We start from the raw sequence: 16,963 nt of genomic DNA, 5'->3' as shown, positions 1-16,963 counted from the left end.
ACCATCTTGTTACAATAAAAAATATTGTCAAAATACATTATGCCTAGAGATCATGTCACTGATGCTACTTAAGAAAATACTTTGTATGTTGCATGTTCTCTCTCTCTCTCTCTCCCTCTCTATTTCAATTTAATGAAGCTTTATTAGCATGACTGTAACACAATGTTGCCAAAGCATTAACATATATATAACAACATACATAAAATCCATCTAAATAAATGAAAAGATAGAGTAAATAAGAATTAAGTTAATCATGTTTAACATCTAATATTGTGACTGCGTTTAATACAAATTTTGCAGCTGTGTTGCCATCTTCTCCAAGTAAAAAGGGCATTTTCTCAGTATCACTAAGTTCAAATCTAAGGCTTCAAATCTGGGGAGAAATGTTTCCCTCACATTGTGATATTTAGGACAAATCAGCAGAAGGTGTTTCTCATTCTCTATTTGCTGTAGATCACAGTGTCTGCAGATCTTCTGCTCTTGCTTTATCCATGTTTGTCTAAATCTTCCTCTCTCTGTTACTAAATCGTGGATACTAAATCTGTATTTAGAGAGGATTTATCTTCCTTTAAATGGTTTAATCAAAAAATAATTGGCAAATTTAGTGGTTCTGTTTAGGGTTGAGTAGCACTGGAGTTTATTTTTAAGGTCAAAGTGTATTTTTAGAGATTCATGTGTCTTTTAGATTTTTGTCATTTTCTTTGGGGTTCTTGGGGTTGAAGCTATAGTCAGTGAGGAGCTGCATTTTTTTGGACTAGCTGAAGAGCGAGCACGTTTAGAGCATTAGATTCTGGTGAGGTTTCATTGGCGAGGAGGGCTTTATATCAGAATGAATCAGGATAATATTGATGGAGGTGATGCCAGAACTGAACACATCTCTTCTGGATCACAATCTTCAGTGGGTAGATCCTAATTCAGCTCTGCAGGCATCATTGGACGTATCTCTATGGACCCAAAAATGTTTTTGATAATTTCTAGTTGTAATTTTTCTACTGAAATTTTAGCACAATTTTTCAAATGAATTACTGGTGCCCAAATTTCACTCCCGTACAGTAGATTTTGTTTAATTATTGAGTGATACATTTTAATCCATGTTTTAATTTTTTATTGGACAAACCGCGATTTAAGGGCATAAATTGCCCTCCATGCCTTCTCATTCAAGGCCTTCACAACCGGACTGAAGCCCCCTGATGCTGAAATCTCGATGCCAAGGTAAGTGTAGCTGGTGCTGTGCTCTTGGACTTCTGCTATGTAAAGTAAGTGAACTGGTATCTGCTTCCCTGAGACCTGGCCTTCTTCTAGAACACCATGTCTCTGGTTTTGTCCAGGTTGATCGTCTGTGCCAATTCCTCACAATACTGTCCCAGCAGGGCCAGGCTGTGCTGGGGACCCTCGGCTGTGGGAGACAGCAGAACCAGGTCGCCCACATACAGCAGGCATTTGACTTCATAGTTGTGCAGAGCGAGGCCCGGGAAAGAGAGAGAGAGTCTCTCTCTCTCTCTCTCTCTCTCTCTCACACACACAGGTGTTTTTGTGAAAAGTGGGGACATCCGATAGGCGTAATGATCTTTATACTGTACAAACTGTATATTCTATGTCCCTTCACCAACCCTACACCTAATCCTAACCCTCACAGGAAACTTTGTGCATTTTTACTTTCTCAAAAAAACTCATTCTGTAAGGTTTATTATCGTTTTGAAAAATGGGGACATGGGTTATGTCCTATAAGCAGTGTTGGGCAAGTTACTTTTAAAAAGTAATTCGTTACAGTTACTAGTTACTAGTTACTTCTTCCAAAAAGTAACTAAATTAGTTACTCAGTTACAAATTTTAAAAGTAACTAGTTACTTAAGAAAGTAACTATTGCGTTACTTTCAAGTAAAATTAAATTTTAAATGCTCAAATGTGACCCCACCTTTACCCATCTTTAATGGAACTTAAAATACATGTGCATGTTCAATTATTTATGATAAATCTAAATATTATAATGAAATGGACACTTAATACAATACATTATTAACAGAAACATGAAACATTGTAAACACATCTAAAAAAAATGTTGCTGTGGGACAAGTGAGACTAGCCTCCAATCAAATGCCATGTATGTAAATATTATGTTTATATAGTGGATCAATGCAAATAACACAATAGATGTTTTGGAACTTTTGATAATTCCTTTTATTGTTCCTTTAATTCCTTGAAGGAAAAAGAAATGTCTATACTTCCATTTAGAGAAGGCTACTTTTGAATTATTTGGGCTCGTCGCCATACCTGTCTCTCGTTAAATGACTGGCTTGTGTTGCTCCTTGTGTGTCCTGTCCTGTCCGACTATGCGTTATGATGGGTCGTTCGCAATTCATGAGCGTTAGTGATGATGGATCGCCTCGTTCGCGAATGAGCTTTTGATGAGTCGTTCGCGATTCGCGAATGAGCCGACTCTAAAGAGCCAGCTCTTTTAGGTGAACGTCGGGAGCTGGCTCGCATATCTGAAGAGCCGACTCTATTTTTACTAATTTAGCCTATAGAAATTAAATAATTATGTAATAAAAATTGAAATATTATAGTCAAAGTCATTTAAAGAGCCGTTTGTGAGCAAAAAGAGCCGGCTCTTTCCAGTGAGCTGAGTCAAAAGAGCCGAATACCCATCATGCGTGCTTTCGAACTCTACCTCTGATTGGCTTACAATGAAATTTTACTCTACCTCAGCCAATCGTCAGCATTTATGCGCTTGTCTCGTGCTCTGCCCATTAACCAAGGTAGAACAGTAAAAAAGTGTCTCTCGCTCAGAGATCTAGTTGGTCTGATGAGAAAAAAAACTGCTTCATCAGTTATAGAAACGCGCCGCATTTTTTGGCAGTAACGGTAACGGCGTTATTAAGATGAGAAGAGTAATAAAAAAAGTAATGCCGTTAGTAACGGCGTTATTTATGACGCCGTTATTCCCATCACTGCCTATAAGTCACCCTGTCCTTGTAATACCTGTCATATCCATGTCATTCTACAAAGAGGTGTCCTGATATGTCACAAAAACATGTCCACACATACACAAATTTAAAATTAGCTTTATTGATTAGCTTATTAACAGTTTTGCCAAAGCATTGTCAATTAAGGAATAAACAATTATATAATACATAAAAAAATAGATCCCTAAAATAATTAAATAAGTACAAGTATGGTGAACCCTAGCTTGGAATTAGTGCTCTCTGCATTTAACCCATCCAAAGTGCACACACACACCTGAATTCACACCCAGAGCAGTGGGCAGCCATTTATGCTGCAGCGCCTGTGGATCAGTTGGGGGTTCGGTGCCCAGCTCAAGGGCACCTCAGTCGTGGTACTAAAGGTGGAAGAGAGCTCTGTACATCCACTCCCCCCACCTACAATCCCTGCTGGCATGAGGGATTGTAGTGTCAGCTGACCCAAACTGAACTGTGAACATTTTCACAGATCAGAAAAGTAATGTACATGACTCACGGAAGGGTCAGCTAACCAAAACTGAACTGTGAATTTTTTAAGATAGGAATAGTTAAGTTATGTAGTCAAGAAAGAGTTAACTGACAAAAGCTAAACTTTAAAACTTTCGCAAATCAGAAAATTGAAGCCACCCAGACAGCATGTGACTCCACGCTGGATCCGTTTTCAAACCGTTTCAGTGGGCGGGTTCTACATTCACAGAGCGGATCTGGACCGCGTCCGTGGAAACAAGCGTGCGCTTTTTGTTCTGGAGTTCAGAACAGAAAACGTCAAGACGACTGAAGCAGATACAGAGAGCTGACTGTTATCCTCAAAAACCTCACCAAGGTATGTCACACAGTGCGTTAAAACTGTTCTACTAATAAATTAATTTCTTATTATGCTGTATACTCGATAACTTAAAGGTTTGGTGTTTTTATTGACCCTTAGATGCTCAATTGTTGGAGCATTGCGCCATCAAGCGCCAGCAAGGTTGGGGGTTCGATTCCCCGGTAGCACATGAAAGGTTAAAAATTGATAGCCTGAATGCACTGTAAGTCGCTTTGGATAAAAGCGTCTGCTAAATGCATTAATTAAATTGTAATTTTATATATATATATATAGTGTTGGGAAGGTTACTTTGGAAATGTAATGGGTTACAGATTACAAGTTACCCTGTTTAAAATGTAACAGTAGTGTAATTTTTTCAATTACTTTATTAAAGTAATGTAACTAATTACTTTTGAATACTTTTTGATTACTTTTCTAAATTAAAATTAAAGAATAATAAATAGAAGCATATACATCAACTCAAATACATTTATCTAATATGCATGTGTCAAAAAGTGGCCCTGGACTTTCTTATTATTAATTTTATATTTAAGTATAGAGTTTGGAGATTTTCAACTGATCCTACGTTGAAACACACACACAAAAAAAGAACCTGCGTGCAGCAGCTGTTCATTTAGCGACTCCTAAGGGGCTCTAGAAGGTTAACACTGAAATTGTGATTTGTTTGCGATGTTAGCTGTGTGGGTCTTCTGTCTCTTACAGGTGGTAGGCGGTGCATAAGAGCAGGCCCGACCCTCCTTTCCATTTTGAGGAGAGCTAGTTTCTGCTGCGGTGGATTTTATTATCAATGCATGTAGTGTGTTTTTTTTTTTTTGCTTGGTAATGATAAAATCGTGAAATTTAACCAACTAAGTTTACGGTTTACAAACCAATACTTGATTTGTGGAGGGCTTCTCCTGCCTTAAATAAGGAGGTGGCGTAGTCAGTTTATAGTTTCCAACCCTAAATTTTTGGCATGATCGGCAAGGTTTATTCTGATTATTGAAGTTGTATGACTTGTTAAGTGGAAACAGTGGCTGGTACAAGATAAGAGGAGTGACAGCCTGGATATGCCAAATGTGACCCAGAGGCCAGTGACTAAACTTGTTTTTTCTCTTGTTTCTCTTCCCCTCTCTTTTATATTTACTTTTATATATTTTTGTGGTAAGCTTGGTTGATGTTTATGAGTTTGGAAGGGGAACAGGAGGAACTTCTTGCTCTATGTGAGGAAGTACAAAGACCACGAGTAGCTAATGCATAGTTTCATCAAGGAGGAGGTGACAGTTCAGCTGAAGGCTGAAGTTTATTTATGTAGCACATTTTGTACACAATGGCAATTCAAAGTGCTTAACATAAAATAAAGTAAAATAATCATGAAGAAACTATTAATAAAAATTAAAAAAATTAAAAAAAATTAAAACTTTGGAAATTATTTTAAAATGGGCTTATTTAAAATGAATTTAAAACGTTTAAAAATAGAAAATGATTTTACATAAAATACATTGAATATGTAAAATACAGTGCAATTGCTTTGTACAATGCTCATTCAATAAATGCACAGCTAAACAGGTGAGTGGAGTCTAGATTTAAATGTGACTAGTGTTTTAGCACATCTGATCTCTTCTGGAAGCTGATTCCAGCTGTGAGCTGCATAGTAGAGGATGACACGGGAGTGGATTTTCACTCCTGTCCCTTCCCACTCCCATAGAAAAAAATCTTGTCCCGTCCCACTCCCAGACCAAAGTTTAAAAAATAATCCCATCCCATCCCGCTCCTGGTAAATTGACTCCCACTCCCATCCCGCTTCTGTTTAAACTGACTCCCACTCTTGTACCACTCCCATATATATTTTTTTCTTCAATTAGTGTTTAGTTAATACATAGAATTTGATTTAATCTGCTCTCCATCCTGTTTTAGACCAGCTGCTGAGCCCCTGTTTCTAGATTTTCTCCAGAAAATGGAAGACAGCAAATAAAAGAAAAACAGTACATAGTTCACACCATGTCTACAATAGTTTAATAAACACAAACAGCACATAAAGCTGCATTTTACTCATTTATTGTGGCGTAAACAATACATTTATAGTTCACATTTATAGTTTTTTTTTTAATTACATGTTAACGATTTTCATCAATTATGCTCTTGCATAATGAGTCCATCTTAGTTATATGTTGCTGTGTAGGAACAAAAGTGCATCTACATTTTCTGGATTGAGGGTAGAACGCCTCTCCTCTATCAGTCTTCCCACAACACTGAAACTACGCTCAGAAGGAGTACTTGTTGCAGGGATAGCTAGCAGCCTCTTGGCAACTGGTACGAGCCCACCTGACATCTCCCGCCAGAAGTCAAGAAGACACTGGAAACGTGTCAACTTAGTGTCACTCATGTATTGCAGCACCAACTGGCGACCATGTGACTCTATATCACCACTGTCCTCCTTCCTCTCCTCCTCTTCTACACAACTTGCAAAGAAGTTATGCACCTCCGTAGCTCTTTGCTCTGGGGGTGGATCTTCAGCAAAAAAGACAGATTCTTATAGAACATTGTCATTTACAATCTAGTTCTTTGTAGTCTAACATACTCGATTGTCTAACACACCTATATTAAACATTACCTATAAGATAATACTCCTGTCCTGTATGTGTGTGTCACTCTAAATAAATGAAAATAAATTTTGTCATTTGCTCTGCAAATGCTGTTGATGCTAGTGTTATTCACCCTCTTTCTCCACAAGGCCTCTCACTCTCTCCTCTGTCCCTGTCGTCAGGGTGCTGAAGACCTCCTCATACTCCTGACCATTGAGAGTTTTCCTTAAGAAACTCCTCAGGCTAGGAGAAAGAGCTGTGGCTACCTTATGTTACAGGTGGACTTTGAATTTCATCTCCACTGCCTGGGCTAACTTCCCTTTCAGCTAGGGGAGGAGGAGCATGACGATACATGCAACATCATTGCACTGTGCTTATGTTTGCTACTTGAATGACCACCAACAAAATCAGAAATGTATTGAATTACTTTTTTTAGTAATCCATCCTGGATCGACAAACCCCTCAGTAGAGTAGCCTTGGTCGGGAGGACAAGGTGAAGGGTAGGTGTCTGATCAGTGGGGAGATGCCTGGTAGCCTCATCGAAAGGTTTCAGGAGTTGGATGATGTCTTCAAGAAGTTTGCAGTCTATGTTGTTGAGGTAACGGAGCTCGTTTCGGACGAAGCAGGATGTCATGCAGCCTCCCAGATCTCAGAGCATCATTAACAGATTGGAGCATTGCTAATCTGGTATTCCACCTCGTCTCCACAGATTGCTTCAGTGACTGGTCCAGTGCTTTTTGCAACCTAGAGATTGCACAAGAAAAATGGATGTTACGGTGACATAAATTCCCATTCATTGGCCTCTCTTTTGGGAAAACAACATTTATTTAAAAAAAAAGAGATTTATTTAAAATTGAGTAAAAAAAAAAAACAAAGACCTGTGCAGGTATAAATTACAGTAGCTTCTTTTTATTTATTTCACTTTAATTTCTTTCAAATTATATAAGCGGCTTTACCAGGAAGACATAAAATTGTATGCTATTTTACCCTTCTCTTTTGAAGTGTGTGACAAGGGTCTTTGTGTCCTTAAACAGCTTGATGATGTTGCTGTGCACTGGGTTGTCCTCGTCCAAGTGGTCAAATACATGTTTTAAGATTAAGTTGATATTATGGCCAGCACGGGAGAGTCGAACATAATCCTTGAATGCTGCAACCACATTTGAGCCATTATCCGTTACAAAAGTGGAGTCGTTGCTCAGGATGCCAAATTCCTGTGTGAGGTAAAAAAAAAAAAAAAAAAAGATTAAAAAAAGACTAACACAAAACCTTTGCAAAACGAAGCCCAGATATAAGAGCATCAAAACAGAATGGCTAACGGTCCTGTAACTGAACAGAGAACTTTTCAATAAATGTTTATAAATATATTAGGACAAAACATACAGTGTTTACACATATGCTTAATGCATATCAGCACAGGAGGACACTAAGATATGAAAACATGAAAACTATTTTTAAAAGTTAGAAATTTTTATGAAACGTTATGCAACTATTATGAAACTGCCTACAACAAACTGATGTGCAGTACAGTAAGGGACAGTGACACACACATGGCTACTGTTGTATTTATTGATATAATTCTCTTATTGTGTAATGTTTTTTTGTTGTTGTTACTGTTGCACTCTGTTCTCATACTTTTCCCAATTTTATCATTAATTAGCAATATTAATTACATATGCCTTGTGGATAAAGATGATCTGATTTTAGAGACAGAAAGACACACGGAGAGAGATACCTGAAGGATTTTCTCCACAGTCCTTCTGATGTGGTCACTGGATTTAACATCTTCCATCTCTCTTGTGGCCAGAATCCGGTTTACCATCTTCCAGTCAAGGATATAATGCACTGTAACAGTGATGTAGTGTGTGTTGGTCCTTTCCTCTGTCCAAAGGTCTGTGCTTACAGCATGGTCTTTAGTCTGCATGAAAGGAAGAATTATATTTTTAATGGGCCACAAAATATCTTAGTTTAGAATATGGAGATATTATGGCGTTTAAAAATTGTAAGGAGAATCTGGTGTATAGGGTTTAGAATCTATAGATCCCAGACTACTGCGTGAGAGGTACAATTTATGTATAAAAATAGTGACATACCAGACGGAGCTCCTCCATGACCAGCAGTTTTATTTTCTCATACTCCCCTTTCAACGTGACGGGAAACTGCGTGCACATGGCAGTATGTCTTCCACCTGCACGTTACTTCCATATTTGGCTCCAATGTCGAGCAGCTCCTGTGCTACGTTGGTAAAGCCTTTCCCCTCTACCACAGAAAAGGGTCTGAGATCTTGGCTGCACATGCAAGCAATTTTGTCGGTCAGACGAGACTTGACGCCTGACGGCAATTTTCGCTTGATGAACGAAGCGATGCTTGGCTGATTCTTTCCCAAATTTGCCTTGCAAGGGTGTCAGTCTAGTGGCTCTATGGGGTGTCCATGAGGTCACTGCAGTGCACTGGAGCTGCGGTTCAGTGCAATGTCATTTAGGGTCTTGGCAAAGATGGGAACTGCCCTTCTGTGGAGATGGAAAATGTTGTAAAGGCTGTTGAGATTGAGAGTGGGTCGGGGAGTTGAGCCAGGTAAACATTGGTTGATGGCTGTGGTTGTTGGAGGAGGAGTCTGCTCTAGACTTTTCCGTTCTTCTCCTGTCTGTGTCAGTTGCTCCTTCAGAGCTGGCAGTTGTTTTCCATTTTCACTTGTTTTTCTTCTGTCTTCTCTTAACTCTCTCATTTCTTCTCTCATAACAGACAGTTTTTGTTGTGCTTCTCTTTCTGTTTTTTTTAGTTTCCTAATTTTCTTCCTTTGGGGAAAGAGACGTGACATACAGCCAAGTATAGTGACCCATACTCAGAATTCATGCTCTGCATTCTGCACTCCCATCCAAAGTGCACACACACAGCAGTGAACACACACAAACCGTGAACAAACACCCAGAGCAGTGAGCAGCCATTTATGCTATGGTGCCCGGGGAGCAGTTGGGGGTTCAGTTCCTTGCTCAAGGGCACCTCAGTCGTGGTATTGCTGATGGTGTGATGGCGTGGTTCGGAAGGGAGATCTCCTCAGTGTCATCCCTGGATTGCTCATTTGTAACTTGATGGGTGGAGATGGAGGTGTCTTCTGCCTGTTTTAGTGTATTAGGGCTGGTCTTGTTCAGCTGAGCTTTTCCTTTCATTTGGAGGAAGTCCTTTTTCACATATGTTTTTTCCAGATTGCCCTGAATCATTACATTCCCGTTTTTGTATGGGTTGGCCGTTATCATGACGTCTGATTCTGAATCCTCCTCTTCTTTGACCTGTGGTTTCCATCCGTTACTGATGCTCTTTCTGATTACTGTGGGGTAATGCGGTCTAATCACTGAGTACCAGGCTTCTGGATCTTCTGTATGAAATATGATGTTGCTAAACTCTCCGTTCTTACGATATATAAATCAGAGTACAGTGTTTCTGGTCTGTCCTTGATGAGCTTTTCTTAGTTTTTTTCTGTAAGATCTAATTTTTACCTTTGTATTGGTAAGATTCTGTCATTGCTCAAATGTTCTGACAGTTGCTGGCAGTTTGTTGTCCTTTTTTGAATATGCAGATATCCACTATAGTTAGCCCTTATATTGTAGCTTAATTTGTCAAAAAAAAACAAAAAAAAAAACTTTTCTTTAGTGCAAATATTTCCCCAAAATAAAGATAGTTGACTGCAGACCTTATGCAGTATATCTGTTCTCACTTTGTTGTCTTTCGTTTCTTTTCTTTTGAGGTAGTTGTATGACCTCTTGGGCCACTCTCAGCTAGCTGTCATCATCCTGGTGGTGTTTTTTTTTTTTTGGTTAATTTAAAATCTTCTTTCAAGTAATATTGGTTGTAGGAAGTGTTTCTAGTTTTCACTTCATCAAAACTGAATGTCTGTCTTGTCTTAAAACAACATTAAAGATAAAAAAAAAAACCAGAAGCTCGTTTTCTTGCTGCTGCTCCACTGAAGTGTTCCTGTAATTAATCAATCAATCAATCAATCAATCAATCAATCAATCAATCAATCAATCAATCAATCTCTCTCTCTCTCTCTCTCTCTCTCTCTCTCTCTCTCTCTCTCTCTCTCTCTCTCTCTCTCTCTCGTTAAGGGTAAGAACCAGGGAGGGGTGCAATTGACAGTCTTTAATAAAGAAAATAGTCTCTCTCAGAATAAAGAGAACAAAAATCACGGACTTCTTTCAGCCCAAAACAGAAATGGCCAGACGACAGGGTCTAAGAAAAAAAACACAAATTTTCACGAGGGCAGAGGCACCCCGGGATGTCAACACCCAGTCAATAAACAGAGGAGGTCGCCGGCGGCCAGGGGCAGGTGCTGCACAGGTACTCTGCAAACAGGCACAGCAGGATAATACACAGTCCTATGACAAAATTACTCACAGCAGAAACAACGACAAAAACCATCCACGGACAAGACAGGACATGACTTGGGAACAGGTGTATCTCACGAAAGGTCATCGAATAATCCGACAATGAGACAGGGCTAGAAAGAGAATAAGAAGCAGAGACAATCAAGGGCAAAAAGGGACAGGTGAGGGAATGAAAGGGGAGACAGCTGAAAGTGATAATGAGCGGAGGAGTGGGTAAGTGTGCGTGAAAGAGTGAGTAAGTGATCACAAGAGGGAGACAGAGAGAGGGGAAAAGACCAGGATCATGACATCTACATTTTTTTTTAGATTTAATAAAAGAAAATAAAAACATTTTGTATGATTTCTAAGCTGTTTTCCTCATGGGGACCAAAAATGGCAAAATCCTTATCCTTTTGGGGACCTGTTTTCCACATGACATTGGATATACCTCAACCACACACACTCACACACACACACACACATCACAATCATGTACCAGCACGAAAAATAAAAAAATTATATTTATGAAGTCAGCTTTTTCTATGAATGTCAACTATGTGAAGCACTAGGTTTATCTAATATTTTATCATGCATCACTTTCAAAATCACACAACATCATGTCAACAGCCATTTAGAGAACTTTTTAGAACAAATTTAGAAATATAAAACACTACGTAACCATTATTTTTTGTTTGCTAACTGAGATACAAATGTATGTTTGTTATGACTTTAAATATTTTTATTTCTGTTGAGCTCAAAGCAACAGTTTATTCCTCAAAACAGACTAGATGTGGATCATAATCTACTGGCTTGCTCTTTGTGTAAAATCATCAGCTGCAGTAGTGGCATGATAAACCCTGATAAAGACAGCATTTTAACATGACATAGAGGAAGTAAATAGACAACTGTTTAAAAGGAAATGGCGAGAAGTTCCTTAAGACTCAAAATAAAACCAGAAGAAGCAGAGTAAAGACTCACACTTGCTGAACGAGTGAAGTGTGTTTCAGTGAGTTCAGACAATCAGTCATGATGTTTCCTTTCTGCTTCTGTCTTTTCCTCTCTGTGCTTCATTTTATTGACGGTAAGTCTAGATTTATAAATACTTTTATTCTGACTAAATTCAGAGTAATTTAATCAGTCATCTATCATTGTGATTCTGTTGCAGTGCTAAATGATTCAGTTGAGTATTGTTATCTTTCTTTACCATTTAAACTGAAGTTTTCATAAAGGTATATCGTCTCTAGACACCTGACCTTAACATAAAGCTCAACTTGAGTCCCCTGTTCAGTAAAGATTAAATCAACTAAAGGTTATATGATTATGAACATATGACTTGTGAAAGTTTATTACACTTTAATGCATGTTGCATTATTATTCAGTGATGAAATCTCTGCTGTTACTTCTTCCTGATGTTTATGTTAATCTATAAAACTCACATTGATCCGTTCTGAAAGAAACTGTCTGTCTGCAGGATGTTATGTTTCAGGTCATAGAGAACGTAAAGAAGTAACAGGTTACACAGGTGGATCAGTCCTGCTGCCCTGCTCCTGTACTCACCCTCAGTCTACAGTCAAGACTTTCACCTGGAAGCACTACTACAATAGACCAGGCCAGTGGACTGAAGTATTTCAAGATAAGAAATACAAGAACAGACTGAAGCTGTTTAATCAAAGTTCTCCGGCAAATCTGTCTCTGCTCATTTCTGACCTCAGAAAGAATGATGAAGGGTTATATAGGTGTGAGGCTCAACAAACTACACATACATTTACAGACATTAACTTAAAAATTCAAGGTAAATAAAAACATTTAGCCTGAAATACTTCTCTCGAAATAAACTAGATGTTTGTTTTCCATAAATGTTGAGTGTAAATGTAAATGTCAGTATAACAGCTGTGAATGTGTTGTCAGGGTGTGATCTGGATCAGAATAAACCTGCGGCTGAAATAACGGGACACTCAGGAGAGTCTGTGGTTCTGCCCTGCTCCTGTACTGAACTACAGGATAAACCTGAACAACTTACATGGACATTTACTGCCCCAAACAAAAACTCTGAAGAGATTTACCCACATGAACAGAGCGAGAGAGACACAGGTCGAGTCAGACTGTTAAATGAAATCTCTCCTGGAAATCTCTCTCTACAAATATCAAATCTGACCAAAGAGGACCAGGGAGAATATCGCTGCTCTGTCTCGTCTCAACAGCACATCAACATCACACTCCGTGTTCAAGGTAATTTTTAGATGCGTTGCAGTCGTGTCTGTGAACAAATTCAGTTTTACATTGTTCTTGAAAAAAGATGAACTGCTTGAAGAAGATGACGTTCTAAGAAAATATTGGTTTATAATTATATTGTTTATATAATTTAAGAATCACAAATTCACACAATAAATACAACCGATGAACTTATAAAACAAGCAGAGGAACCTACAACTAAACTAGATTTAGAAAAACAACAAAAGTATCAGCCTTGCTTTAGAGGTGATTTCGTGTTTTTATATTGAATGTCTTTTTGCCTCGGTTTCCATATATAAGTGTCTATATTCTGTTTTTCCAGTCTTAATTATGTTTGTTTGCTTTAAAAAAAAAAAAAAAAAAAAAAAAAAAAATATATATATATATATATATATATATATATATATATATATATATATTTGGGTTTAAAGAATGACATGTAGCTTTATTGCAGTGTGTTATTGTGTTAAATTGTGACTGACAATTATTTAACTCTGAACAGAGGACCTTTACTTTCAATCAATCTGTTTATCAACCAATAAACCTGCAAAACACAGAGAAGAAAGTACAACCACTCAACACACAGGAGGCACAACGAGAAAACAGCCACAAATCTTGCATTAATGTAAGCAGTGTGAAATGTTTGGTTAAACGAGAATATCTTGACTTAATTATTTAATCAGTGAACACATAAATTAATATACTGATGTGTTTTGAATGCTTTATTGTGCTTGATGTGACATTTGACACTGCTTTTTCTGTACAACATTTAAGTTAGATACTATAGAAATATATACTTCTCATTCTCTCTTTCTAGAATGAGTTTACATGTTCAAACAGCAGACGCACCAGCACAGAGACAGAGCACGTGGAGTCTATCAGCACCAAGTAAAAATGACTCAAAATCATAATCTGCATTTTATTTGAAACATCCAACACTTTCTGATCTAACTTTGGTAACCTATTTTTGGCCTCTGTTTTATCTCAACGTATCTTGTTTATACCCTCTTTAATTATAAGATATGTGTATACTAATGTGTGTTTAGCTTATTTTCAAAAAGCCTTTTTGCTAGTTGACTGGACTGCAATTATCATTGAGAAGAAAATGTATAAAGCCAGACCAAAAGCAGTGCTTATGAGTAAAAGATTAATAGCATTTTCTTCATAATCTCTAAGGCAAGTTTCCAGAAGGCATTGTTATTTTGGTATCACGTAATTATTTTTGATGATTTAACAAATAGTGCATATATGTCTATATTGTGAAAATACATTATGGCTAGAGATCAGGCCACTGATGCTACTTAAGAAAATACTTTATATGTTGCCTGCTCTCTCTCTCCCTCTCTATTTCAATTCAGTTAAGCTTTATTAGCATGACTGTAACATATGTTAATGCTTGGCAACATTGTATTACAAATAAAATCCATCTAAATAAATGAAAAGCAAATCTCGTGTTAAGTTAATCGTGTTTAACGTCTAACATTGTGATTGGTTAATACATATTTACAGTTGTGTTCTCCAAGTAAAAAGGATTTTTTTTTTCAAGCATTTTCTCAGTATCCCTACACTCTTAGCACAAATTAGTTGACAACTAGAACATTGCGCGGAAACCCGTTGCATGAAACTTTAAGTTTTGACACCAATTGAAACTAAACCGCTTTAGTTGTATTAACAAAGAACTTTAAGTTTATACAGTAGACAAATCAAGTTTACATTAGTCTTCACACAAAATCTTTAATTCACATTGATTATTATTTGGACTATTCTGTAGGTGGCATAAATAACTAAGTTACAACTACAAATAAATATATATTAGCAAATAACATTAACAAATGTTTTTAAGTAATAAATGTTATATTTAGGTAATGTCAATGTAATTGAGATTTTTTTTTCTATGAAACTTTTTTCAAATAAACTGAAAAAAAAAGGAAAACGGATTTCAATGCACATTTTTTTATTGTTAACCAAAGAAAAGGTAACATGACAATTGGAACTCGTTTGTGGAAGAAACATGAGCACATAGTTAACAATATATGCTATATCCCTTGAAAAATTGTGTGACACACATTAACTGAGCACTAACAGAACACACTTTATTGTCTTACACAACAAAACACAAGTGGCTTCTCATGGCAGCTTCACACATTTCCTTACAATGCGCTGTTTTTTCATGAAAAGTACCTGTTGGATGAACTGGAATATATTTTTTCATAGATTGTATGCAAGTCCATACAGAATGCTCATAGCTTTTGGCAAGTCGTCAGTTTTGTCTATCACAACTTCTCAGTGACGGTCTTCAATGAGGCTGGATTGAGATGGAGAGAAGATGAGAGCCTTCATGCTCAATGACGAGGATTCCAATGTCTTTAGTTATCGTCATCAGAGTCCTAACAACATTAGAGCACAATCAAGAAATTTCTCATTACATAACCATCTATAATATTAAGCAATTTGTTACAACTGCTAGAGTTCTGTCTTCACAATGATTAAAATTTTGGTAACATGGACTTTTAATGCAGGAATAGAAACGTATGTCCCATTAAAAAGAGTTCATACAAAAATGAAAACCTGCTGCTAATTTACACATCCTCAGGACATGCAAGGTGAAGCTGAGTTTTTCTACAGTAAAAACTTAAAAGATTATTAGCTGAAACAGTGGTCCTTGGTGATTGATATAAAACAGTCAATGGAAACAATTGATAGTTAAAAAACATGCACAGGCAAAACAAAATTAATACCTGTGGATACTCCTCACCATACACTGAGGTCTTACGAAGTAAAACAATTGGTCTTCTGCAAGTGGTCCTGAATGCATTCACAACAGACTGGAGCATGAGCAAACTCAAACTTGAGCAATCTTCCTGAAGCTGACTGCACAAGCAAATTATTTTTAATTTGTATATAGGTGGTGGGATCCAAGATCCTTTTAATTACACATGAATCTACAAAAAAAAAATACAAAAAAAAAAAAAAATGTACAGAAAGTACTCAAGCTCATTTACAAATAAATTACACGCACACAAAAAGAATGAATACAAATTATGAATTTCATTTTTAACTTGCATCACAAAAATAAAACCACAGAAATTGGGTTGTTTCATTGACAATAGGCACTGTAATGTACCCATTTTTTCCCCACCGTTTTCTCTTGGCTAATGAAGAATGTACTTAATCATTCTCTCAAGAAGAGAAAACTTGCCTTCTTTCTCTCTCTGGAGTTTGATGTCCTGCCTCGGCAGCTCCACCAGTTTCCACTCACTCCCTCACCCAGGAAACTTAGCAAATAAACCATTCCTGTGACATCTCTTGCATGACAGCACTTCAAAAACATGATGTAACCCTGGGTTAAATAAGTTTTACAAATATTATTTATTTGTATGTTGCTTGGATATAATATGATTTTTCATACATGTGAAACTCTGCATAAAAATACATCTATATAAATATATGTATATTTGATTGGAGTTTAGAAATGAGTAACAACAAATCAGAGCGGTGGGTTGTTGGCCCCGCCTCCTTGCTTACTGATCGCGTTGCTCAGATCACGTTGGAAGGTAGATGCAGAGTAACGGAGAAATGTTAACTGACGCGAGAGCGTAAAAATAGAAACATATGTTCCTTAAACTGTTAAAAGTTCACAAAAACCAAATAAATCAGAGGGTAACCACACAATATTGGATGATCCAGTGTGATTGTGCCGATCGGGCATTTCAGAGGTTACAATTTGACTCTGTGAGTTTACCAGTTTACCAGTGTTATAATTAGACTTAAAAACGAATGACAACACATTGAATGTGATAGTGGTTTATTTGTTTTATGCATACGAGACAAAATTGTGTTATATTGTGATGTTTTATTGGTTGGATTGTTTATTTGCAGTGTGGTTGTCTCAGGCCTCATGGTGTATTAAGTGTTCATCACTGACGCCATTTTGAGCGCGCGTGCCTGTGAAAAAAAAAAGAAAGACGTGAATGAACAGGTAATTGAATATAATGTCATTTACTA

The 16,963-nt window shown here is 37.2% G+C and overlaps 1 protein-coding gene across 1 annotated transcript in view; it reads left to right on the top strand.

Moving 5' to 3' along the window:
• The first annotated feature begins 11,561 nt into the window (after positions 1 to 11,561).
• LOC127952664 (hepatocyte cell adhesion molecule-like) overlaps positions 11,562 to 16,963 on the top strand; it is a 44,864-nt gene continuing 39,462 nt past the window's right edge. Inside the window, exons 1-3 of the mRNA XM_052551319.1 lie at positions 11,562 to 11,807; positions 12,198 to 12,518; positions 12,635 to 12,955. Coding sequence (XP_052407279.1) covers positions 11,753 to 11,807; positions 12,198 to 12,518; positions 12,635 to 12,955 — 697 coding nt within the window. The 5' untranslated portion in view covers positions 11,562 to 11,752. The remainder of the gene's footprint in view (positions 11,808 to 12,197; positions 12,519 to 12,634; positions 12,956 to 16,963) is intronic.

This window comes from Carassius gibelio, chromosome B3 (assembly GCF_023724105.1).
Source record: "Carassius gibelio isolate Cgi1373 ecotype wild population from Czech Republic chromosome B3, carGib1.2-hapl.c, whole genome shotgun sequence".
Lineage (NCBI taxonomy): Eukaryota > Metazoa > Chordata > Actinopteri > Cypriniformes > Cyprinidae > Carassius > Carassius gibelio.
Note: the sequence above shows the minus strand (reverse complement) of the source record. Positions and strands in the feature narration are given on the sequence as shown.